A 26,363-nucleotide genomic window follows, 5' to 3' on the forward strand; every position below is an offset into this window, starting at 1 on the left:
CCAAAGCAGTTTGTCTATTTGGGCCTGCTGAATTTCTGCTATAAGTTTATATAAAGGCCGGGCAAGTTCCCCATAACCCGGAATCCAAATATGACAGTAGTCTGTGATTCCCAGAAATCGTCTCAGTTGTCTTAAAGTCATAGGTAGGGGATGATTTAGTATGGGTTTAGTTTTCTGAGGGCCTATGGCCCTAGTCCCTTCTGATATGATTAGGCCCAGATATCTAACAGATTGTTGACAAAGCTGAGCCTTTTCTCTTGATGCCTTATAACTGCAGCCTGCCAGAAAGTTTAAGAAATCTGAGGCTCCGAAACAGGCTTCCTCTGTCTCAGCACAGAGCAAAATATCATCTCCATATGGTAACACGACTGCTTCGGAGCTATTAAAGTTTTGGAGATCCTGTGACAAACTTTATCCAAATAAGTGAGGACTGTCACGAAATCCCTGGGGCAAAACTGTCCAGGTTAACTGAGAAGCTGGCTGCATAGGGTCTTCAAAGGCAAATAGAAATTGACTTTCCTCTGCCAAAGGCACAGAATAGAAAGCATCTTTCAAATCAATTACTGAGAAATATTTGGCTCGTTCAGGAATTTCAGACAATAGAGTATAAGGATTAGGCACCATGAGGTGTAAAGGAACTACAGCCTCATTTATTATTTGCAAATCTGGAACTAGTCTCCATTTCCCATTTGATTTCTTTATACCCAAAATAGACTTGCATGGACTGTTACAGGGAACTAATAGTCCCTGCTCCTTAAAATTTTTGATGATGTGTTTTAATCCTTCCTTAACCTCAGGTTTCAGTGGATAGTGCTTCTTATGTGGAAATAAGTGGGTCTTTGAGCTTGACAACTACAGGAATAGCATTTTATGCTCGACCCACAGATATTCCATCAGCCCATACTGTAGGATTACATTTTGTTCAATTAAAGGGAGAGAAAGGGAGGGCTCCATATTTATGAAAACAGAGACATGGACCTTGTTCAGTATATTCCTCCACAAAAGGGGTGAGGTAGACTCTGACACAATCAGAAACTCGTGTGAAAATAGCCCAGAATCTCAGTTACAACATAAAGAATAACTGAAATAATACCCTTTGGCTCGTCCAGACAGTCCTATTATGGAAGCGGATTGGGAAGGATGTGGGCCATGGGCTTCAGTAAGCACAGAGGAAGTTGCCCAGTATCTAAAAGGAAATCGACGGATTGGCCCCCCACAGTTATTAATACCCGGGGTTCCTCAGGTGTAATTAGGACAGGAGCTTGTGTGGGGATCCCCGGGCACCTTCAGTCCTGATTGTCTTGAGAGTCTGACCCCAGGTGTCATTATGACCACACAGTATTTTAAGAGAAACCTCCTTTTAGATTTTATAGCGAAGGAAAAAATATCGCTAGCTTGTTTCCTCCTGCTGCTTAAGAGAGAGAAAAATGTCTGACACTTGCAGCCTATTTCCTCCCTTTGGAGACCCCTGGCCTTCCTGCCTGTTACCCTCTCCACATCTTGTAGTAAAATAGACATATTTTCAACTGTGGTTTTACCAAAGACATGAATTGTGTGTATGTGTGTATGTGTGCACACACAAATGGATATTTCTTGTCTCAGCTCTTTACCAGAGAATGACGGAGGTATAACATTAGATCTTGTGAAATTAAAGGCATTTCTTTGAGAAATGGAAAAATAAAAGAACATTTAACATGATAAAACCAACAAAATGCTTCATTCTTTCCTTTCAAAAAATAAAAAAAAAAGAAAACCACCTAGTTTAACTGGTTGGTCTAATGGTCTGTTTTCTCCATTTTCTATGATCAGTGAAAAAAAGTGAGCTGTGTGGTGATGTGAAGATGTTTCCCTCAGGTCCCTTTGTGACTTTTCTGTGCAAATGAGGAAGGATGGGCTGGATTGACCTGGAACCTTCCAACAGAGCCTCTCTCTTCATAATGAAAAAGATTGCTCAGATCCTATTTCCAAGCTGTCCCTTACAATGTTTGTTGTACCAGTGGATATATATTTGCAATTCTGTATTTTAAAAATATTTTACTGCAGTCATATAATAAAGAATTACCTGCTTGGTATCAGTTTGACCCAATCTGAAATAAAAGTTTCTTTTGCTCAGATACATGACAGATGTTGCTGGTCTTAAATGGGATGGGCATTAAGGACAAACTTGGCCCACTTGCCCTTCAGCCTCCCATTTCATATTCAGTTATACCCGGTTCTCTTCACTCAGTTCAGACCTTCTCATAAACGGGCCTGAGGGAGCCCACTTGTAACATTCAGATGAGAGACCAGACCGGAATCTCTGAGTGTGAGCAACACTGACCCCTGAAATGATTAGCTAATTGGCTGTGTGTCTGTGTGTGGCAGTTCTGGTTGGGAGGGACTTTCTCGTGGTAATGAGAATTTTAAATAGATCCCAGTCCTCTCTGAATGAAAAACGTAAAGGAAAACTGTAGGATGGAGGCAGGATCACAGGCTCAGAATTAGATGACTTCTATGAATAAGGCTAAATCTGAAGGGAGATTTTTTTTTTAATGTCCTGACATTCAGACCTCCACTGGCTTTCATTTGTTCTTGGGCCAAAAGCTTGACTCCTCGCTGTTTCTCCACAGCCCTCTGTCAAGCTCAGGGCCCTGTCAGTGTCTCCAGCCTCATCCTGGGAGTTGACCCTTTGCTTGTGGTTCAGCCTGTCCTGGTCTCATTTACCTTTTCTCTGTTTCCAAATACCCAAACCATTTCTGTCTGACATTGTAGTTCCTTTTCTCACCTTCAGGTCACTGTGCCTCAGGCCCTTTGTCACCCTTCAAGTCTAGGCTCAGAGGGGTCTCTCCATCCCCTCCTAACAGTCTCTCTCATGTTACCCAGGTTTATTGCCTCTGTATCAGTTGCCATCAGCAGAAATTAATACCCTTCTTCATGGGTTATTTTGAGTCCTTCCTGGTTCCCCTTTTTTAGGGCTCATAGTATTCCTCTTCTTCCCATTGTGGCTGCAGTACCTGTTACTGGAAATGTCTGTAGATGACAGGACTATGGCTTGGGCTGAATAATCCTCAGGGAAGACCAAGAGAACAGGGCAGGTGATGAAGATGTTTCCCATGTTCTGGACATTTCAGCTGTAATTGATCTTTACCCCATGTGACTACTTAATTACTCAAAAGATGAGCCAAGAAATATAGGAAGTTCTGAAAAGCCCTACAGAACTGATGTCCTCAAGCAGTGGGCTAAGATGTCCCCATGTTTAGTCTGCTGGGTTTCATCCTCTGCAGCCCCCAGATCTAAGCTGTGTCCATCCAGGACAAGTCACCATCGTGGACAGCAGCTTTGCTATCTAGGAGTTCATGTGCTCAGTGTCAGCGTTGTGATTTCAGTGCACTGAGGATGAACAGAAATCCAAAACCTAATGGGGCAGGAAGGAGACGCTGCCCCCTGCGCCCCCCAAGAGCTAGAATATTTTCCAAGTAGGTGTGGGTGGAGAAAACAGGAGAGAATGAGACCTGGAGACCCTTCCTTTGAGACTTCCTCATCTCAAATGCCTTTGTACGTGGACTCCATAATGTCCCCAGGTGGTGGCAGACTTTCGCAGGAGGGCCAGTCTCTTGATTTTCATACTGCATGTGCAGTGTCCTTTGGGTGGTAGCTAGTGGGCACTCCTCTTGTGACCCCCTGTGCCAGGAAACCTCTGTACACTTTAGTCTTGCTTAGTCCGGTCATAAGAGAGGAGAGGTAGACAAATGGGGAAACTGGAGGGAGCCTGGTGGGATCTGCAGGATGGTTGTGGCAGTACTTGGGGGCATCAAGGTGAGCCCAGTGAATGGAGCATGCACCCATCCCAAGTGTAGTTGCAGAGACAAGGGGTGTGTGGATCTGTTGGAAGAGAATGTCTCCGTTCCAGGCTGGAGCACCTGGAAGCAGGTTTGTTGGAGAGCCCGCATGGAGTGGTTTGAGGTTCTACTGCCTGAGCTCGTGTTCCCCAGGACAGCAGTGCTGAGGCTGACATGTGCCTGCACAGGTTTGATTTGACAACTCATGACCACATGTGAGCAGCAATCAAGAATGTAGAATTCAGCCACGAGAAGTCTTTTCCACTGTTAGAACTGTGGCCTGGGCTGAGCTCGCGGGCAGCTGTGGGTGTAGGAGGATGGGAGCCTTGGGCTTGAGGGGCTGGTTCTAGCAGGTGCCCCCAGCATCCACTCCACTCCCTGGCTTTTGTTGGCTCTTTTAGCAGGCAAGCACTGTAGAGTAACGGAAAATCTCAGGTCATTTTTTGCATCAACTTTGGTATCATTGTGTCCTTGGGGTTGCCAGTGCAGAAAGGTTCATGTGCATTTGGGAAGATACCAAGAGAATCTGGAGTGTTTCCTTGGAAGATGCTGAGGTCTCAGTGGGCCATGTGCATCATTGGAATTATCCCTCTTTTTCATAGTCTTTGGAGATTTCGATGTTTGACCTGGATCACTCACTGTAAATGAAACTATGGTGTCTTGTGTCTGTGGATCCTTGGGTGTCCTCTTTTGTATTTTGCCTCATGCATGAGCAATCAGGGCTTGGAATGCTTTGTGTTTGTATAAGAGGGTTCGAGGCTTATTATTGGCTCTGGACACTGTTGGACACCATGAAAGTCTACAAGTTTGTTTTGAGTCCCACTGGGAAAATAGGAGTACTAAGGTTAAGATCACAGAATGCTTGTTATAAGGTGGTCCTGCTCGGTAGGAATCTCTGGGCCCAACCTGAGAAGAGTCATAAAGTCCTGTGACGTCGGGGAGGATGGCTCCAAAAAATCAGAGAGCAGCGATGTCACAGTGATCTGTATCCTGGAGGCTTGTCCTCTAGAAGATGCAGCTGCACATGTCTTGCTGCCAGGCTGGGTTCTATCCACTCCTGTCCCTCCCAAAATAAGCACACATACAGGCACAGTACAGAAAACACGGAATCTTAACTGCACTGTTGGTGGTAATGTAAATGGTACTGCTATGTTGGAAAATAAAATGGAAGTTCCTTAACAAATTAATATAGAACAGGCCTACAGTCTGTCCAACCCATTTCTGACAGATAAAGGAAAAGCAATCAGTTTTTCAGGGATATGTCCACAGTCCCATAGGTGTGACTGGATTTGCAGTAGCCAAGGCATACATACAGCCCAGATGTCTCTTGACAAAAGAATAGATTACAAAAGTGTAGTATAGAAATACTTATTATATCCTGTATATTCATGAACTATTTTTTCTCTGTATATAAATGTAAAAATCAAGGATCCTGCATCCATGCCAGAATGAATGAACCTAGAGAACAGTATGCCAAGTTAAATAAGCTTGACAAAAGAGGACAGACCCTATGTGGAAACTAGAATTGTCAAACTCATAGAGCCATCGAGTAACAAGGATTTACCAGGAGGTGGGTGGAGGGGGAAATGGGGCACTGGTGGTGAAAGAGTAGAGATTTTCCATTGTAAAATAAGTAAGTTCTGGGGATCTGAGGTGCTGCATGCTGCTAGTAGTGTTTATATATCCTTGAAATTCACCCAGAGGGAAATAATACAGTGTAGTCATAGGTGGATGTGTAACTTCCTCGACTATAATAATTATTCAGTGTATGAGTCTATCACATGATCACTTTGTACACAGTACATTTATACCAGTTTTGTTAGTTACACCTTAGTAAGGCTGGGAAAGAAAAAGAGTTGGGGGGGGGGCGATGATTTTCTTTTCTGAATGGTGCTCAGTCCAGGCTTCACGTTTCATTGATGACGCATTTTGCATACACATGTGCCGGAGTCCAGCGCCAGCAGCCAAGGAATCAGCCTGAAGAGATGAGCGGTGTCGTCAGAGAATGACGCAGCCTCTGACTCAAGGTACGGGACTGCATGTTTATTTTAAGATTCAGGTTCTGTTTTATACTTTGAGAAAAGCATTAGGTCAGAGGTTTGGCATTTTCAGTTTCCCCTCACCCAGATTTATTGTCTCCATAAAAGATTGTTGCCCTTCAAACAGAGTTTCTGCTTCAGCGACTCTCTCAGAATCCTGTTTACTTTAACGTGTGATTACATTGTAACTCATGCTTATGTCTGGACTGCAAACCAGATTCCTCAGTTTATTTATCGTTCTAAATCCTGTTTGTCCTTAGCATCCTAAGCTCACTATCACCTAAAAGGCTTCTAGCTATTAATATCTCTGAAATTCCTAATATGTATAAGCTATAGTAAAACATGCTAGCACTACCACATTCCTTAAATTTTTAGCTTCTAACTATTCTTCAGTTCAGTTCAGTTCAGTTCAGTCGTTTGGCGTGCCTGACTCTTTGCGACCCCACGGATTGTCAGAGCATGCCAAGTTTCACTGTCCATCACCAACTCCCGGAGTTCACTCAGACTCATGTCCATCGAGTCAGTGATGCCATCCAGCCATCTCATCTTGGGTCGTCCCCTTCTCCCCCTGCCCCCTATCCCTCCCAGCATTAGAGTCTTTTCCAGTGAGTCAACTCTTCACATGAGGTGGCCAAAGTACTGGAGTTTGAGCTTTAGCATCATTCCTTCCAAAGAAATCCCAGGCTGATCTCCTTCAGAATGGACTGGTTGGATCTCCGTGCAGTCCAAGGGACTCTCAAGAGTCTTCTCCAACACCACAGTTCAATAGCATCAATTCTTCGGCACTCAGCCTTCTTCACAGTCCAGCTCTCACATCCATACAACACTACTGGAAAAACCATAGCCTTGACTAGATGGACCTTAGTTGGCAAAAGTAATGTCTCTGCTTTTCAATATGCTATCTAGGTTGGTCATAACTGTCCTTCCAAGGAGTAAGTGTCTTTTAATTTCATGGCTGCAGTCACCATGTGCAGTGATTTTGGAGCCCTCCAAAATAAAGTCTGACCCTGTTTCTACTCTTTCCCCATCAATTTTCCATGAAGTGATGGGGCCAGATGCCATGATCTTCGTTTTCTGAATGTTGAGCTTTAAGCCAACTTTTTCACTCTCCTCTTTTACTTTCATCAAGAGGCTTTTTAGTTCCTCTTTACTTTTTACCATAAGGCTGGTGTCAACTGCATATCTGAGGTTATTGATATTTTCCCAGCAATCTTGATTCCAGCTTGTGTTTCTTCCAGTCCAGCGTTTCTCATGATGTACTGTGCCTATAAGTTAAATAATCAGGGTGACAATATACAGTCTTGACACACTCCTTTTCCTATTTGGAACCAGTCTGTTGTTCCATGTCCAGTTCTAACTGTTGCTTCCTGACCTGCATACAGGTTTCTCAAGAGGCAGGTCAGGTGGTCTGGTATTCCCTTCTCTCTCAGAATTTCCCACAGTTGATTGTGATCCACACAGTCAAAGGCTTTGGCATAGTCAAAAAGCAGAAATAGATGTTTTTCTGGAACTCTCTTGCTTTTTCCATGATCCAGCGGATGTTGGCAATTTGATCTCTGGTTCCTCTGCCTTTTCTAAAACCAGCTTGAACATCAGGAAGTTCACACTTCACGTATTGCTGAAGCCTGGCTTGGAGAATTGTGAGCATTACTTTACTAGCGTGTGAGATGAGTGCAATTGTGCGGTAGTTTGATCATTCTTTGGCATTGCCTTTCTTTGGGATTGGAGTGAAAACGGACCTTTTGCAGTCCTGTGGCCACTGCTGAATTTTCCAGATTTGCTGGCATATTGAGTGCAGCACTTTTACAGCATCATCTTTCAGGATTTGAAACAACTCAACTGGAATTCCATCACCTCCACTAGCTTCATTCGTAGTGATGCTTTCTAAGGCCCACTTGACTTCACATTCCAGGATGTCTGGCTGTCAGGGAGTGATCACACCATCGTGATTATCTGGGTTGTGAAGCTCTTTTTTGTACAGTTCTTCTGTGTATTCTTGCCACCTCTTCTTAATATCTTCTGCTTCTGTTAGGTCCATACCATTTCTGTCCTTTATCAAGCCCATCTTTGCATGAAATGCTCCCTTGGTATCTCTAATTTTCTTAAAGAGATCTGTAGTCTTTCCCATTTTGTTGTTTTCCTCTATTTCTTTGCTTTGATCGCTATAAGGCTTTCTTATCTCTTCTTGCTATTCTTTGGAACTCAGCATTCAGATGCTTATATCTTTCCTTTTCTCCTTTGCTTTTCACTGCTCTTCTTTTCACAGCTATTTGTAAGGCCTCCCCAGACAGCCATCTTGCTTTTTTGCATTTCTTTTCCATGGGGATGGTCTTGATCCCTGTCTCCTGTACAGGGTCACGAACCTCATTCCATAGTCATCAGGCATAGTTCATCCTATCTATCAGATCTAGGCCCTTAAATCTATTTCTCACTTCTACTGTATAATCATAAGGGATTTGACTTAGATCATACCTGAATGGTCTAGCGGTTTTCCCTACTTTCTTCAATTTGAGTCTGAATTTGGTAATAAGGAGTTCATGATCTGAGCCACAGTCAGCTCCTGGTCTTGTTTTTGTTGACTGTATAGAGCTTCTTCATCTTTGGCTGCAAAGAATATAATCAGTCTGATTTCGGTGTTGACCATCTGGTGATGTCCATGTGTAGAGTCTTTTGCGTTGTTGGAAGAGGGTGTTTGCTATGACCAGTGCATTGTCTTTGCAAAACTCTACAATTCTTTGCCCTGCTTCATTCCGCATTCCAAGGCCAAAGTTGCTTGTTACTCCAGGTGTTTCTGACTTCCTACTTTTGCATTCCAGTTCTCTATAATGAAAAGGACATCTTTTGTGAGTGTTAGTTCTCAAAGTTCTTGTAGGTCTTCATAGAACCGTTCAGCTTCAGCTTCTTCAGTGTTACTGGTTGGGGCATAGACTTGGATTACTGTGATATTGAATGGTTTGCCTTGGAAACGAACAGAGATCATTCTGACGTTTTTGAGATTGCATCCAAGTACTGCATTTCGGACTCTTTTGTTGACCATGATGGCCACTCCATTTCTTAATTATTTCTAAACCCTAAATTCAGCAAACTTCCTTTGCCATGAACATTTCTCTCACAGATAGGTCTCAGATGACAATCCTTCCCATGACCTCAAGCTGCGTCCTACATGCTCAACCTGGAACACTCTTTGTAAAGATCCTTGAACAAATGTCAATGGTTAACTTTATGGATTATTCTCTGGGCACAACTACAGAAGGCTTTGTGCCTTCTCCTGCTCCTCTCAAGGACAATAAGCACCTTAACATTCTTTCAGTCAACTTAACCGAGGAAAGCAGAAACAAGTCACAATCACAAGACCTAACTCCTTTATCCCGGGTCCGTGACAGCGGGACAAGGAGAGGGGGTTGCGGCCGTGCATCCATTTTCTCAGTAATGCCTAACGCGGCTCCCAACACACGTTTTGTACCTTCTGACCAGAGATTCCCCTTAGGGTAGTTTGTTTTGGTCCACAGCTCAAGAATGTTTAAGATGGCCCAGTTGATTTCAGTCTGGATCCCTCACTGAGCATCAGGACTCTTGAGTCCTCCCAGTTCTGAGGGCTGAGATATGGGCTGAGGAGGGGGTGCTCTGTTCTGAGTCGGGATGGATCAGGGCCTGCTGTGTGACCTGAAGGCGATTGCCTGGTCAGTGGAGGTGACTCCTGCAGCTGTGTACTTGAGTCCTCACCAGGAGGGGAGTGTGATCCGAGGGAAAGTGTGGGAAAGTTCCATGTTGGTCTCTCTGTGGAAGTTGACTGTCCTGAGTCCCTCCTGAGACAGTGGCCACAGGGGACTATCTGTTCCTCTTTATGAGTGCTTCCCTGTGTGCGTGGTTGGGGCTCAGGAAGGGTGCTGGGGTCCAGCCCCGGTGGATCCAGGGTAATTCGAAGTGGGGACAGAGTCGGCGATTGATTTAGAGAGTGATAAGGAAAGAATATTGTAGATAAGAAAATAGAGGAGAGAAAGAGGCTGATATTCCTTGGTTTACCTAGTAAGCCAATAAAATCCCAGACAAGGAGTTTGTCCTGTTCACGGAAGCCACAGGTGCCCTCCTGGTCTCCTGAGGGAGTGAAGACACAGAACATCTTCCCACTTAGGTCTTAGAAATCCGGGCATTAAGTGAAGGCAGGGAGCCTCTATGCTCCAAGGGATCAACCAGAAAAAAAAGAGTAAGTGAGAGTAAAAAAAGACACAGGGTGACCAAGCTTCTTCTAGCGAGGCCCGTTACTTTTATTTTCAAAGGGGACTTCTATACCTTTCCCACAAATGATGTTGTGTACATTATCTTCTGGCCTTGGAGGCCTGTGAACATTTTATGACCCTCTTTTGATAAAGGCTGTTCAACCAGAAGACTTATTTTCCCTTGAAATGTTTTTTCTTTATATTTCTAATCTATGTCAGCCTCAGAAAATGTTAAACAGAGTTACATTTCTCACGGAGCAAAAGTGCAGTGAGTTACAAGAAAGAACCAATTAGCTCAGAAGTCTGATGTGGTTAATTTCAAGGCTATACTTGTTTTTCTTACATTCCAACTATGTTAACTAATGCAGTCCCAGGTGCACAGTAGATAAGAGATATGGGAATTTAGCAACAAGCATTGGCCCAATAATGAAATCCTACACCAGGACTACTCTAAGAACTTTTAACTCTTTAAAAGGCTCTATGTTTTGGGCTTCCTGTGCCTCTCACAGCTGGAAGGCTGTGAACAATCATATGGGTAGCTGTAAGAGTCTGGATAAACCTGCCAAGCAAGCTAGAATGCTAACAGAGGGGGTTTGATTTGAAATAGTCCTCTCATGTCCAGGAGACGTATTAGCTAGAGCCCTAAGTTGATTTTTCCAGAGAAAGGTGGTCGGGGATAGTCCTCTGTTAATGTCAGAAGAGTTAGTGAAAGGCATGAAATAGTAAAACAGACAGATTCTGGTTTTGGGATAAATGCTCGAGAAGGGGGTCCCCTCGAGGCCTCATCTCGGCTTTGTCCATCAGGCCTTTTCCTCATGACCTTTGCCATGGGCGGGATTCCCCACGCTGGCTCCAGGCAGAAGGGGATGTGTTGACTCTAAGCATTAAACAGCATGTTTTCAACTTTCATGATAGACCTCTGAAGACTCGTGTTGCCTGAGGAAGCCCTGAAGTTAAGGACAAGGAAAGAAAAGGAGTGAGGCATGGCTATTTCTCAGGTAAGGTCGTATTTAGTCTGTCCTTCCTGCAATGCCCTTCTCTGGACTCGCTAGTTGTGTCTGACTCTGGAGTGTCCGGTGTGACTCCTGTACACGCACACTCACCCAGGGCCTTCCCTCAGGTCCTGTCGTCGCCACCTAGATCCCGTCTCCCCATGGCCCGGTGACTTGGCACTTGTGAGGAGGCTCCCCTGGGCACCGTCCAGGGCAGGGCTTCTCACCCACAGGTTGGAGATGGGGTCTCAGTGCTGTTGGCAGCAGGGATTGCTTAGGGCCTATCTGGATGCACTGTCTGCTCTGTCAATCAGGGTAAGGAAACTGCACGTGAAAGTCAGGTGTTAGTATGCACAATAGCTGGTTAAATCTGGGAGTGAGATCAATTGAGCCTGTCCTTCCCCTTTTGTGTATCTTGACGTCCTTGTGAATATACCTTACATATATATACACAAAGAATTATTTCTGAGTACTGTGTTCTGTTCAGTTGGCTTATTTGTCTGTTTTTATACCAGTACCACATCACCTTGATTACCTTGTAATAGGTATTGAAATAGAAAGATGTCCATCTTCCTTCTTCAAGAGTTTTGCTGTTTGCTCTTTGAATAGTTCTGTGACTTTCACGATGTTTTATTCTGCTTCTATGAAGATTGTCATGGCAGTTTTGATAATGAGTTAATTGGTTGATTGACCCTTTGTGTGGTTATTAAAGGATCTTTTATGATATTACATGTTTCTTTTGTAATATCTATGATTTTTACTGATGAAACTTTGTCATGTGGGAAAGAAGATACATTTACTTCTTTTTCAATTTGGGGACCTTTGATTTCCTTTTCTCATCTAATTGCTCTAAGGGTTTCAGTGCTTTGTTGAAGTGTAGTGCAGAGTGTACGTCCTTGAGGAAAAGCTTTCATTCTTTCCCCATTGCTGTGCTCTTTTCATAATGGCATTTATTATGTTGATGTTGGTATAATTTATTGTTTGTAGTTTGTTGAGTGTTCCATCTTGAAAGGTTGTCAAATTTTTGTCGAACGTTTTTTTCTGCATCGAGATAATCCTGGTTTTTTTTCCCCTTTAATCTGTTAATGTAGTGTGTCATATTAATTGATTTTTGTATGTTGACTTCTCCTTGCCCTACATGAATAAAATCCACTTGGTTATGGTGTCAGATCTTTTTATTTATTTATTTAAATTATTTTAATTGAAGGATAATTGCTTTACAGAAGTTGTAGTTTTCTGCCAAATATCAACATGAATCAGCCATAGGTATACATATGTCCCCTCCCTCCCATCTTCTTCCCTATCCCACCCCTGTAGATTGTTAGAGAGCCCCTGTTTGAGTTCCCTGAGTCAGTCAGCAAATTCGCATTGGCTCTCTACTTTACATATGGTAATGTAAGTTTCCATGTTACTCTCTCCATATATCTCACCTTCTCCTTCCTCCCCTCCCCCCTCCATCTGTTCTCTGTGTCTGTTTCTCCAGATCTTTTTAATATGTGTTGAAGTTGGTTTGCAAGTATTTTTATTTTGCATCAGTATTCATCAGGGGTATTGGTTTCTAGTTTTCCTTTCTTGTGACTTTGGGAAATCAGCAAACTATTAGAATCATGCTTGCTTCATAGAATTAGCAAGATTAGTGGTAATTATTTTGTAAATGTTTGGTAGAATTTGGTCCTGGATTTTCCTTAGAGGTTTCTGACTACTTTTTAAATCTCTCTAGTTATAATTGGCTTCCCTGATGGCTCAAAGAATCTGCCTGCATTGTGGGAGACCCAGGTTCTATCCCTGGGTTGGAAGCTTCCTTGGAGAAAGGAGTGGCTCTCTAGTCCAGTATTCATGTCTGGAGAAATTGCATGGACAGAGGAGCCTTGTGGGCTACAGTCCATGAGGTCACAAAGAGTCAGACATGACTGAGTGGCTAACACTTTAACTTTCAACACTTCTCAATTTTTTTATTTCTTAATAAGTAAAATAGTTTGTATGTTTCTAAGAATTTGCCAGTATCTCCTGTATACTGTCACTTATAGGCATTACTGGTCATAGTACTTCCTTATCTTTAGAAACTTTCTTTGACATCCGTTGTAATCCCTCCTGTTTCATATCTGTTTTTAGTTCTTTGGATTTTTTTTTTTCTGTTGTCCTTAGTCTAGGTGGGGGTTTTCCTATATAGTTTTTTCAAAACATCAACTCTTGGTTTGTTGATTTTTATATTTTCTACTTTCTATTGTATCTCTGGCTTAATCTTTCTTACTTACATGTTTCCTTCTGCTAAACCTGAGTTTAGTTTGTTTTCCCTTTTCTGCTTCCTAGAGGTCTAAAAATAGATTTCCGATTTAAGATCTTTTCTCTTTTTTACTGTAAGCATTTAACCTTTCAGACTTTCCTTTTAGTACAGTGGTCTCTGTGTGTTATAAATTTTGTAATGTTGTCTTTTCGTTTTGATCCATATATTTTAAAATTGCCATGTGATTTTTTTCTTAGACCCATTTGTGGTGTAACAGTGAGTTGTTTAATGTCCACATTTGAGGAAGTTTCTTTTTTTCTTGCGTTTATTTCGTTGTTGTTAGGGAAGATACTTTTATGGTATCAGTCTCTTAAAATGGTTAATCTTGGCCTAACATATCTCTCATAGAGAATGGTTTCTGTGTCTTTGAGATACATGTGTTTTCTGCTTTTTTTTTGGGCCGTGTGATCTGTACATGCCTGTTCAATATTTGCTTCATTTTTCTGAGATATCTAATGTTAGATGTATATATATTTTTACCTGTTACAGCTTTTTGGTAAATTGACCGTTTTATCATTATACAATATATATCTCATTGCACTTTTTTTTTCTTCAGTTTTTTTTGTCTGATATAACAGTCTCCCCTGCTCTCTTTAGGATGGACTGTCTTTTTCCATCCTTTCACTTTTCACCTTTCCATGTCCTTAGGTTTGTGAGTACTACCTGTTTCAACTCTCTGACAAACTCTGTGTCTCTTGCCCTGGTTTTTTCCTCCTGTTACTTCTTCTAGTGGCCCCTGCTCCTGTGCATCGTATGGTGGTGAAAGACAGCTCCTTTCGTGCCGCTGTAATTTCAGAGGGAATGTATTGAATGTTTCCTTCCTATCATGATGTTTCTTCAGATAGTCTTGCTTAATGACTGTATTTTTTTCCATATTCTTTTTTGACATAAGTTTTAATTCTCCAAGAAGTTTTTTTACTTTGCTGAGGTGATAATTCTTTTTTGTCATAATCTAATGACTCTTCTAATTTGAAATCAGTTTTATTAATGGGAAAAAAAGCAAAGAAAGTCTTTGGCTTCCGTTAATGCCTTGCTTTGTAAATTTAAATGGATAAAATTGTATCTTTGTATATGGTAATGTTACTATGAATTGAGTTCAAGTATTCTTTTTTTTTTTTTCAATGTTTTTACTGGTTTTCTTTTGGTAGCCTAGTATAGAATCCTGTTGACAAACTCAGCTGAGTACAAAGGATACATTTTTATCGTCTGAAGGATGCTGAAATACATGTGAATAAAAGGATGATATAAAATTTTCCAAAAGATCTATCAAAAGACGAATCCTCTCATTTCAGTTAATTTTTTATAGATAAGTATGCATGCATGTGCAAGTCTGTGATTTAGATAGAAGACATCATGTTTTAAAAACTAGATAACACCTTTTTTTTTCCAGTTGAAATTATGTTATCATTATAATCTATGGCCTTGAAATTTTCTAAACAAACCTCTTGGTGTTTTACGTAGTAAATTACTAGCAGTTGTGTTTCTGTATCCACATCTATAATGACCTTTCATGCTATTTCACATTGTTCACCTTGGACTTTTTTTTTTTTATATTAATACAATATTTATTCGTTTTCCTTCTGTCAAACCCTGAGCCCACCACTTTCCCCAGGCTGCCTGGGGAGTTACAGGAAAGGGAACATACAGGGCAGACATAGGAGAAAGAACTATGGGAGGTGGAAACAGCTCCTTCATATCGTGAAGAAGGTAAGCTAGACCACCATCAGGCAAAAAAGCCCCATGGCCTTTGAGAGGGCCAAGCCCATGGCGTAGAAGAGCTACTGTTTCAGAGAAGGGTTCCTGGCGTAACAGTGATGAAACTCCCGAACGCAGTCCCACTTCCAGCCCTGTAGCCAGCCACCCCAGCTGTGGCAACTCCAGCTCCAGGGAACTTGGCTGCTGTGTCAGAGTCCTTTGAAATGGCACTGGTTTGGAAGCTCTGGGTAGGAATAAGTGAGATGGTCTGGGGACCTGGGGCTGCCAAGCTGCTGTGGCTCTCATGGATCAGTGTCTCTAGTCCTTCACCACCTCTGTGGACAGTGATCACTCAACAGGGGGGAGGTTCTCCCGATCAGGGAGGGGGTAGAGCCTAATTTGGCACAGGTGTCCATTTTCAAGGGATGAAGGCCCGAGGCCCGAGAGCTGCTCCCCCTGCAGAGAAGAAAGAGGGGCAGGGAGGAGGTTCACCTTGGACTTCTTTCAAGTTTTCTTTAGGAGCCCTCTGTCAAAGGACTTGTAATGTTCTCTGTATTAACTGTTAGATGCTTAAGCTTCAGTTGCTGAGCCCAAGCTTCTGAGTTCGGGTGCTTCATGTAACATTTCTTACCTTCTTGATCTGAGTCAAGTTTCTCAGAGTGTCTGTGACACAGGTTTTCTTCTCTAAGGTGGGAACAGATGGTTCTTTAATGAGCTATTATATTGATGACAGGTTCTTGCCTGTAAAATACTTATTTAATGTTTAGAGTAATATTACAGTAATTTAGAGCAACAGGAAGCCTTCAGACACTTTTAGTCCTTGCTGCTGTTATCTACATCATACCTGAAAATTTTGACCTTTCCATTAAAAGTGCCATGGACTTTGTCATCTCTGAAGATACCACTCATGCTGTACCTCATCTAGAAAATGAGTTGCAGTCACTGGGTAGAACATAATATCTGACACTTCTGTATAGCCAAAACAGTGTTGAGCTTTATTTTTATATATTTCATGGATTTTGACAATGATGAAAAATCCATATTAATTGGAGGATCTCATAAGGCCATATGAAACAGCGTAAGAAATTAAAATTAGAGATGCATAATTTCTCCAGATACCCCTGCATGGATCTTTTAGAACACATACTTCAACCAAGTCAATCCATACCTCTTACTACCCTTTCTCTTTTGCATGAAAATGAGAACTTTTCACGGCCCTTTTGGTGACATGTGGTTTCATTTCAGGAACGACTGACCTCTGAGGATGTGGCCATCAAATTCACTCAGGAGGAGTGGGAATTCCTGGACCCTGCTCAGAGGGCCTTATACAGGGACGTGATGCTGGAGACCTATAGGAACCTGCTGTCTGTGGGTGAGGATGACTTCCTTCCAGAGCTGCCCTTGGGTATCTGCATTTTTTCCTGTGTGCCCCTTGGGAGGCCCTGATGTCTTTCATCTGAGATTTCTGGTGACTCAGGCATGACACAGCTTCAGAAGGTTAAACTGACCCTCTTCAGATGCTGTGTCTGTTTCATGTCATATCTGAGGTGGTCCCAGAGCTTAATTATCTCCAAAGCTCACTAGCAAAAGTTAACAAAAAAATACCAAAAAACCCGATTTCCTATTTTCTACCTTTTGACTTTTGGCTCAGGGTTTAAAAAAATCCACAGCACTTTAGATTTCTTTCTTCTGATTATGCTGAATATCTACTTGTTTGTTTTTGCTTACTTGTTTACTTTTTTTGGCTGCACCATTCTACATGTGGGATCTTAGTTCCCTGCCTAAGGATCAAACCTTCCCCCCCTGCATTGGAAATGCAGAGTCTTAACCACTGGATCACCAGGGGAGTCCCAGAATTTCTGTTTCTGATCTGAATATTATCTCCACATTGGAGCCTGAGAAAAAGCTCTGGACAGTGGGGAGTGATGTAAAAGTAGCCAAAACTACAACACATAAAGGAAAACGAGTATCTCAAAAGGGCTGTTTTTTTCTGTTTAGGAGTGGGACAAGTTGGTGGATTGGATCCTCCGTGGTTGTTACTTACAAGAATGTAAGAGTGGGTAGAGAGATCATCTTTTTGATCCTAGATCCTACGAGGGGAGCATATGTGAGTCTTGCAGGCTCTTAGCTTGCCATCTGTAGGTCGAGTGCATGGTCCCATCTCAAGATGCTGTAATGTCTGACCTTCATGTTGTATTAGTTTTACTCTTGTGCTGCTCTACCCCGTCTGGGAATGTCAACTGTTCCTCATGTTCCATTCTCCTTACTTTGTATCATTTTACCTCTTCAATTTCTTTGAAATATATTCCTGAGGGTCTGAAAATTTTATCTGGTTTCCTTGCTGTGATAATCTACCTATGTTTAATTGTTAGCCTCTGGTGAGTCTCTGTGGAGTGGATTTAGTAGGTAACAGAAAACTGTGATGGAGACACTATTCCTAATGTTATTTTCCTGCTCTGTACAAAGTCACCACTTGAAATCACCACTTGAAGCTATCTCGTAGAGTGGTCAGTTCTAGGATTATGAGAAAGTATCAAGAGAGCCTGATACATCTTTCCAGGTTATTTTCTGGCTTTGGAGACTCTGTCAAGGTCACCATGACAGTGTTGTTGCTGTGTATCAAGGACCATATATTTTACCCTCTGTAAATGGTACAGGAATTTATCCCAGGACAACTTTGTCCAAGTTCACATTCTCGTATCTATGAGGCTATTGGCTGCACTGTTGTTCTGTGCGTTGTAGTTATTTTTTAATTTTATCATTGAGTTCAAATTTCTGTGTTACTCTTTGTGTTTCTGTTTTGTATTTGCAATGCGCTGGATGTTTGATTGGGGAATGGTCCCTATGGTGGAACTGGTGATCAGTCCGTCTTAAAATTCTTTATATATTCTTTGTACTCGCTTACTCTCAGATGTATGATTTCTACATATTTTTCTCTTCTACTGTTGATTGTCTTTTCAAACTCACTGCAGTGTAATGCAGAGTAGTTTATAATTTTGATATAGTTCAATTTATTAATATCTGGTTTTATTTTGTGGCCTGTGCTTTTGGTGTTATATCTGGTAAATCATTTTTGGGTCCAATTTCCGGAAACATTTCCTGCACGTTTACTTCTAGGAGTTTTATACATTTGGGACTTAGGTTTAGGTCTTTGAACCATTTTGAGTTTGCTTTTGTCTGTAGTGTAAGATAATGTTCCAAGTAAATTCTTTTGCTGGTGGGTATTCAGTTTTGTCAACATGTCTTGTTTCATAGACTGCTTCCCCCATTTAGTAGTTTTTACACCCTTGTGAAACATCTTTGGAACAGCACCGAAAGAGGTGTTTTTGTTTTTGTTTTAACCATTGTTTTTAGGTATGCTGCTGCCTCTGCTGCTAAGTCGCGTCAGTCGTGTCTGACTCTGTGCGACCCCACAGATGGCAGCCCACCAGGCTCCTCTATCCCTGGGATTCTCCAGGCAAAAACAGTGGCGTAGGTTGCCATTTCCTTCTCCAAAGCATGCATGCCAAGTTGCTTAAGCTGTGTGCGACTCTGTGTGACCCCATAGATGGCAGCCCACCAGGCTCCTCTGTCCTTGGGATTCTCCAGGCAAGAATACTGGAGTGGGCTGCCATTTCCTTCTCCACTTTTTAAGTATAGTTAATTTATAATTTTGTGTTTGAGGTATACAGCAGTTTACAGGATATTCGATATAGTTCCCTGAGCTTATTGTAGGTTCTTGTTGTTTATTTATTTTGTATATACATTAGTTTGTAAATATTCAGACTCCTAATTTATCTCTCCCTTTCCTGCCCCCATCACCATCCTGTACTATCCCCTTTGGTAACCATAAGTTTGTTTTTTATTCTGGTGAGCTTATTTTGTGAATAAGTTCATTTGTATCATTTATTTCAGTTCAACATATAATATCCTATGATATTTGTCTTTCTCTGGCTGATTTCACTTAGAATACTCCCCAAGTCTGTCTATATTGCTGCAAAAAGCATTACTTCATTGTGTTTTCTGCTGTGGAGGTGGCAACTCACTCCAGTGTTCTTGCCTGGAGAATTGCATGGACAGGAGTCTGGCAGCTGCAGGTCATGGGGTCTTAAAGAGTTGGACACGGCTGAGCTACTTTCACTTCTCAATATTCCCTTGTATATATGTACCACATATACTTTATCCCTTTGTCTGTCAGTGAACATTTAGGTTGCTGCCGTGTTTTGGCTGGTATAAATAGTGCTGCTAAAAACATTGGGGTGCATGTATCATTTTGAATTAGTTTTCATCCTTTCTGGATATATGCCCAGGATTGGAATTGCTGCTTCATGTAATAGCTGTATTTTTAGTTCTTTATGGAACCTCCATGCTATTCTCCAAATGGCGGTACCAATTTATGTTCCTTCCAACAGTGTAGGAGGGTTCTCTTTTCTCCACACCCTCTCAAGCATTCATTGTTGTAGACTTTTTGATGGTGGTCATTCTGACCAATGTGAGGAGACGTCAAGCATCTTTTCAGGTGACTGTTGGCCATCTGTTTGTCTCCTTTGGAGAAGTATCTGTTTTGATCTTCTGCCCAGTTTTTGATTGGGTTGTTTGTTTGTTTGTTTTGATATTAAGCTGTATGAACTGTTTCTATATTTTTGGAAATAAATACTTTATAGGTAGCATCATTTGCATATATAGTCTCCTAGTGCAAAAGTTGAATTTTTGTTCTTTTTTTGGTTTCCTTTGCTTTGCAAAAAGGTTTTAAATTTAGTTAGATCTCATTTGTTTGATTTAGCTTTTATTACCATGACTCTAAGAGATAGACTCAAAAAAATTTCACTGACATTTATGTCAGTGTTTTGCATTTGTTTTCCACTATGAATTTTATCATATCTGGTCTTCCATTTAGATGTTTAATACATTTTGAGTTTATTTTTGTGTGTGGTGTTAGAGAATGTTATAATTTCATTATTTTTCATCTAACTATCCATTTATCCCAGCATCACTTATTAAAGAGACTTCTTCATTCTATATTCTTTCCTCCTCTGTTATAGAATAATTGACTCTAAGTAAATTGGTTTATTTCTGGGTTTTCTGTCCTGTTCTACTGATCTGTGTTTCTGTTTTGTGCCATCATCATACCACTTCCCTGGTGGCTCAGATGGTAAAGCCATCTGCCTACAATGCAGGAGACCCAGGTTCAGTCCCTGAGTCAGGAAGATCTGCTCGAGAAGGAAATGGCAACCCACTTCAGTGTTCTTGCCTGGAAAATCCCATGGACAGAGGAACCTGGTAGTCTATAGTCAATGGGGTCACAAAGAGTTGGACACAGCTGAGCGACTTCACTTTCACTTTGTTGACTGTCATTTTGTAGTATAGTCTGAACTCAGGGAACATGATTCCTCCAGCTCTGTTCTTCTTTCTCAAGATCATTTTAGATATCAGAGTCTTTTGTATTTTGGTACAAAGTAAGTTTTTCTTTGTTTTATGAAATATGTCATTGTTAATTTGATAAAGGTTGCATTGAATATGTAGATTGCCTTCGATATTATGGTCATTTTGACCGTGTTACTTCTTTTAGTCCAAGAATATGGTATATGTTTGTGCCATCTGTTTGTGTCATCTTTGGTATCAGTCATCAGCATCTTATAGTTTTATGAGTACAGTTCTTTTGACTTTTTAGGTAGGTTTATTCCTTAGAATTGTGTTGTTTTCTCTGAGATGGTGAATGGGATTGTTTCATTAATTTCACTTTCTGATGTATCATTATTAGTGTATAGACATGCAGCAGTTTTCTATATATTTTGTATCCAGCAAGTTTACTCTGTTCATTGATGAGGTCTAGTCATCTGGTGGCATCTTCGGGATTTTCTGTGTGTAGCATCATAGTGACAGTTTTACTTCTTCTTTATTTTTTTTTTACCTTGAATTCCTTTTATTTCTTTTTCTTTTCTGATTGTTGTGGCTAGGACTTCCAAAAATATGTTCAATAAAGTGGCAACAGTGAACATTCTTGTCTTATTCATGTTGTTAAGAGGAGTGCTTTCTGTTTTTCCCTGTTGAGTATGCTGTGTGTTTGACATATACAGTCTTAATTATGTTGAGGTAGGGTCCATCTGTGCTGACTTTCTGAAGGGTTTTTATCATAAATGATACTTGAATTTTGTCAGAACCTTTTCTGGGTCTATTGATGATCATACGGTTTTTAGTCTTCAACTGTTACTGTGATGTATCATAGTGATTAAATTGTGGATATTGAGAAATCTTGCATCCCTGCAGTAAATCCCACTTGATCATGGTATGATCCTTTTATGTCCTTTAATGTGTTAGTAACTGTTTGAATCTGCTCTTTTGAACTCAGGGAAGGTCTAGGAGAATAAAGCCTTTTTCTACAGAAAAGAGTTGGATACCTCAGAAAGGCTTTTGCAACTGGGAAGGTCTTCCAGAGTCAGTGTTAATCCCTCCTTTCCTTTGATACTCCTCGATCTTGAGATGACCATGTGCGGAAGAAGAAGAAACGAAGTAAATGTCCAATAGAGCAGTTAATCATACTTGGCAGAGGAACCCAGGTTTAGATAGCCTTTTCCTGGATTTTCCTTCTGATTTCTGCTAATAAGATTCTTACACAATATCCTGGAATATTGTGTATGCTTTTCTTGAATATAAGCATTCCATTGTAAATTACAAAATCAGAGTTGGATACATTACATTGTAAATAGTATAAGAGGTATTATCCTGCTTTCTCCATATATCACATGTTTAAAATCTCTCTTGTTTCTGTCCCATACGCATAGTATAATGCCCATAAAGTTGCTGAACCAGTTCTTTTCTCTTAAGGTCAGTATATTAGTTTACACTGTCAGTTATTTTCACAAAGACATGCAGTCACAAGCTGATATCTGACATAAACCTGTGTACCCTATGCTCCACGCAGGCCCTTTCTTAGTCCTGACCCTTCCTCACATAGTACCTTGATATGGATGGAAACATTGTTCTTACCTATCACGTTCCTCCACCTTCTACATACTCTCACTGTAAAGATAATCTCTGATCATTTATTGAACATGTTTCTCAGGACATGACCTAAATCACTCTGTGCATCCAGGATGACTCACAACCCATTTCAAGATGCAGTGGTTGAATAATAGTTAAACAGATTACTTCTGTCTTGTATATCTTTGATATTTTCTTTCTAAGTTCCTTTTATTTATTTTTTAATATTTTCTAGTCTATTCATTCGTTGAGTGGTCATGTTTACAAATAAGTTTTTTCAGTCGTCCCAGTAGGTTCAGATTCATATCCTGGTTCTCTTACCACTTTGTGGGCCAATTGGGTGTGTCTCCTACTTTGATCAGAGGAAAGCTTGTTAGTTTACCTCAAGCCTTCTAAAGCAAATTAGTGCTGTCAGTAGTACATGTTTTATAGTAAATACTCAAAATTTATTTGTCTAATAAAGGTAATATCTATATTCTGTCATGTTCTATATGATATGACTTTATCTACATTATATCTTTTTTGAAAATATAAATGTATTTATTTTCATTGGAGGTTAATTACTTTACAATATTGTATTGGTTTTGCCATACATCAACATGAGTCCACCACAGGTATACACATGTTCCCCATCCTGAACCCTGCTCCCTCCTCCCTCCCCAAACCATCCCTCTGGGTCATCCCAGTGCACCAGCCCCAAGCATCCAGTGTCATGCATCGAACCTGGACTGGTGATTCATTTCATATATGATATTATACATGTTTCAATGCCATTCTCCCAAATCATCCCACCTTTTCCCTCTCCCACAGACTCCAAAAGCATGTTCTATACATCTGTGTCTCTTTTGCTGTCTTGCATACAGGATTATTTTTAACATCTTTCTAAATTCCATATATATGCGTTAGTATATTGTGTTTTTCTTTCTGGCTTACTTCACTCTGTGTAATAGGCTTCAGTTTCATCCACCTCATTAGAACTGATTGAAATGAATTCTCTTTAATGGCTGAGTGATACTCCATTGTGTATATGTACCACAGCCTTCTTATCTATTCATCTGCTGATGGACATCTAGGTTGCTTCTATGTCCTGGCTATTATAAACAGTCCTGCGATGAACATTGGGGTACACGTGTCTCTTTCAATTCTGGTTTCCTCAGTGTGTATGCCCAGCAGTGGGATTGCTGGGTCATAAGGCAGTTCTATTTCCAGTTTTTTAAGGAATCTCCACACTGTTTTCCATAGTGGCTGTACTAGTTTGCATCCCACCAGGAGTATAAGTGGGTTCCCTTTTCTCCACACCCTCTCCAGCATTTATTGCTTGTAGACTTTTGGATCGCGGCCATTCTGACTGACGTGAAATGGTACCTCGTTGTGGTTTTGATTTGCATTTCTCTGATAATGAGTGATGTTGAGCATCTTTTCATGTGTTTGTTAGCCATCTGTATGTCCTCTTTGGAGAAATGTCTATTTATTTCTTTGGCCCATTTTTTGATTGGGTCGTTTATTTTTCTGGAATTAAGCTGCAGGAATTGCTTGTATATTTTTGAGGTTGGTTGTTTTTCAGTTGCTTCATTTGCTATTATTTTCTCCCATTCAGAAGGCTGTCTTTTCACCTTGCTTATAGTTTCCTTTGTTGTGCAGAAGCTTTTAAGTTTAATTAGATCCCATTTGTTTATTTTTGCTATTATTTCCAATATTCTGGGAGGTGGGTCATAGAGGATCCTGCTGTGATGTATGTCGGAGAGTGTTTTGCCTATGTTCTCCTCTAGGAGTTTTATAGTTTCTGGTCTTCTGTCTAGATCTTTAATCCATTTTGAGTTTATTTTTGTGTATGGTGTTAGAAAGTGATCTAGTTTCTTTCTTTTACAAGTGGTGACCAGTTTTCCCAGCACCACTTGTTAAAGAGATTGTCTTTAATCCATGGTATATTCTTGCCCCTTTTGTCAAAGATAAGGTGTCCATAGATGTGTGGATTTTTCTCTGGGCTTTCTATTTTGTTCCATTGATCTATATTTCTGTCTTTGTGCCAGTGCCATACTGTCTTCATGACTGTGGCTTTTTAGTAGAGGCTGAAGTCTGGCAAGTTGATTCCTCCAGTTCCATTCTTCTTTCTCAAAATTGCTTTGGCTATTCGAGGTTTGTTGTATTTCCATACAAATTGTGAAATTATTTGTTCTAGCTCTACATTATATCTTCTTAAAATTTTATTTATTTTTTAATTGAAAGATAATGGCTTTACCAAATTATGTTTTCTGTCAGACCTCAACTACATTATATCTTCTATGCATTTCACTTGCAACATTTTTCAGCAATATTGTGTCTGACCCTGGTCAATAAATACACAAAGCACTCGCTTTTTAGTTGTTATATTTTGGTTCCATTAAACTAGGTAATTAAGAATAGTGCATGGCTAGAGATTAGCCTTCCTTGGTGGCTCAGTGGTAAAGAATTCACCTGCTAATGCAGAAGATGCTTCCTGATTCCTGAGTCAGGAAGATCCCATGGAGAAGGAAATGGCAACCCACTCCACTATTCTTGCCTGGGAAATCCCATGGACTGAGGAGTCTGGTCACGATAGTCCACACGACTGAGCAACTGAACAACAACAACATAGGTGGAGATTGCATTGTTTATTGGCTGTTAGAAAACCGGTGAATATTTTACGTCTTTATTTATGTGTCATTTACAGATGATGGTCTTTTAGCATGTATTCTTGCAATACAGTTGACACATACTACTTGTTAACATTGTAAAATGCCTTTTCTTTTTGGATATGTAGTTCTATAGCAGATTTAAAAAACTATGTTGTTTCCAAAAAATTGTTTTAGTCATATTCTTCATTTTCTCATTTGTTTTAAATTGTAAACAACCAATTATGAAAAGTTAATTATTAATTGGGTAAGCTTGGTTTTGGATTATTTACTGTTACAATATATAATGTATGTTTAGAATGTATTTATATACAGTAAATTTGCAGAATACAATGATAGTGTAATATTTTTCTTTTCAATTTGAGACAACTGTTGATTAATATGTTGCCAGGGACCAGCCCCAGTTGATCCAGGGTAATTCTAAGTGGGGACAGCGTGGAGAGAGAGATATATAGATTTAGAGAGAGATAAGGAAAGAGTTTGCAGTTAAGAGAAGAGAGGAGAGAAAGAGGCTGTATTCCTTGGTTTACATAGAAAGACAATAAAGCCTCAGACAAGAGATTTTCACCGTCTATGTAAGGCCACAGGTGTCCGATGAATAGCGGAGGGTGCCCCACCTTGGGCTCGCTCTCGTGTGGGTCTTAGAAGCCCAGGCAAATAAGTAGACACGATGAGCCTGTATGCTCCAGATGGGAATCAGCCAGAAAATAGAGTAAGAAAGAAAACAAGACATGGGGGAAGCCAGTCATTCCAGAAACTGGTCCGAGAAACTGGTCCGTCCTTTATTTTCCAGGAAAAGCTTTTATACTTCTAGTTGTACATAGATATCAATGGATAATACAAAGTCATGCAGGGTCAGCAGCCCTGACCTTTATCGACACCAGGCTTTCTCTCTGCATACTTAGCTGTATACACAGGTCTTAGGTGATTTACATCACCTTCTGGCCAAGAGGCCTATTAGCATTTCATGGCCCTTTTCTGATAAGGGTCCATCAACCAGAAAACTTATTTGCCCTAAAAGTATTGTTCTTACTAAAGTCTGGTGTCACTCTCAGAAAGCACTAATTAAGGTTACATTCTTCCATAGCAATGACACAACAATTTATAACATGGAAAGAGGAGTACAGTGATTTATAACAAAGAGAAAATTCATTAACTCAAAAGTCTAGTATTGCTAACATCAAAACTACTATATTCTTTTTTCCACATCCCAATTACATTGATTAATATCCTCCAGGTGCCTAAAAGATAAAGGATATGGAGGCCTTGCAGCAGTCATTAACTCAACAATGAAAACCTACACCAATTCTTAGCTCTTTAAAAAAGGCTCTGTATCTTTAAGATGTTTTAAGCTTCGTGCCTTGCGGTTGGGGGGTTGTAAAAAATCACATGCATAGCTGTAAAAGTGGGGACAGATGGGTCAGGTAAGTTAGAAAGCTATCAGAGGGGTTTAAGCCAAGACATTCTTTTTACGGCCAGGAGACTTATTGACTGGAGCTCTATGTTAATTCCTTTTAGGGGAAGGTGGTGGGGGACAGCCCCTGTTAATGTCAGAAGCATAAGTGAAAACCATATGCAGTACGGCAGGCAGACTCTGGTTTGGGGATAGCTGCTCGAGAAAATCCAGAGAGGCTCCCTTCAGGCCGGACTCGCCTTTACCTGTAGGATCCTTTAACCTCATGACCTTTGCCACCGGCGGGACTCCTG

The 26,363-nt window shown here is 40.7% G+C and overlaps 1 protein-coding gene and 1 pseudogene across 9 annotated transcripts in view; one reads left to right on the forward strand and one right to left on the reverse strand.

Annotated features, from left to right (window-relative positions):
- The window catches only part of LOC138419206 (zinc finger protein 665-like), a 45,280-nt gene that overhangs the window by 15,048 nt on the left and 3,869 nt on the right, over positions 1-26,363 (forward strand). For 5 of the 9 annotated variants that reach the window (XM_069551652.1, XM_069551651.1, XM_069551654.1 and 2 more), the window contains 3 exons: positions 5,774-5,845; positions 10,990-11,072; positions 16,291-16,417. In XM_069551652.1, coding sequence (XP_069407753.1) covers positions 11,058-11,072; positions 16,291-16,417 — 142 coding nt within the window. In that variant the 5' untranslated portion in view covers positions 5,774-5,845; positions 10,990-11,057. Of the gene's footprint in view, positions 1-5,773; positions 5,846-10,989; positions 11,073-14,678; positions 15,058-16,290; positions 16,418-26,363 lie in introns of those variants that run through there. The other 4 variants (XM_069551656.1, XM_069551658.1, XM_069551657.1 and 1 more) reach the window with 2 other exon arrangements.
- On the reverse strand, positions 15,063-15,461 carry LOC138418523 (ATP synthase F(0) complex subunit C2, mitochondrial pseudogene; annotated as a pseudogene).

The sequence above is a fragment of the Ovis canadensis genome, chromosome 14, assembly GCF_042477335.2.
Source record: "Ovis canadensis isolate MfBH-ARS-UI-01 breed Bighorn chromosome 14, ARS-UI_OviCan_v2, whole genome shotgun sequence".
NCBI lineage: Eukaryota > Metazoa > Chordata > Mammalia > Artiodactyla > Bovidae > Ovis > Ovis canadensis.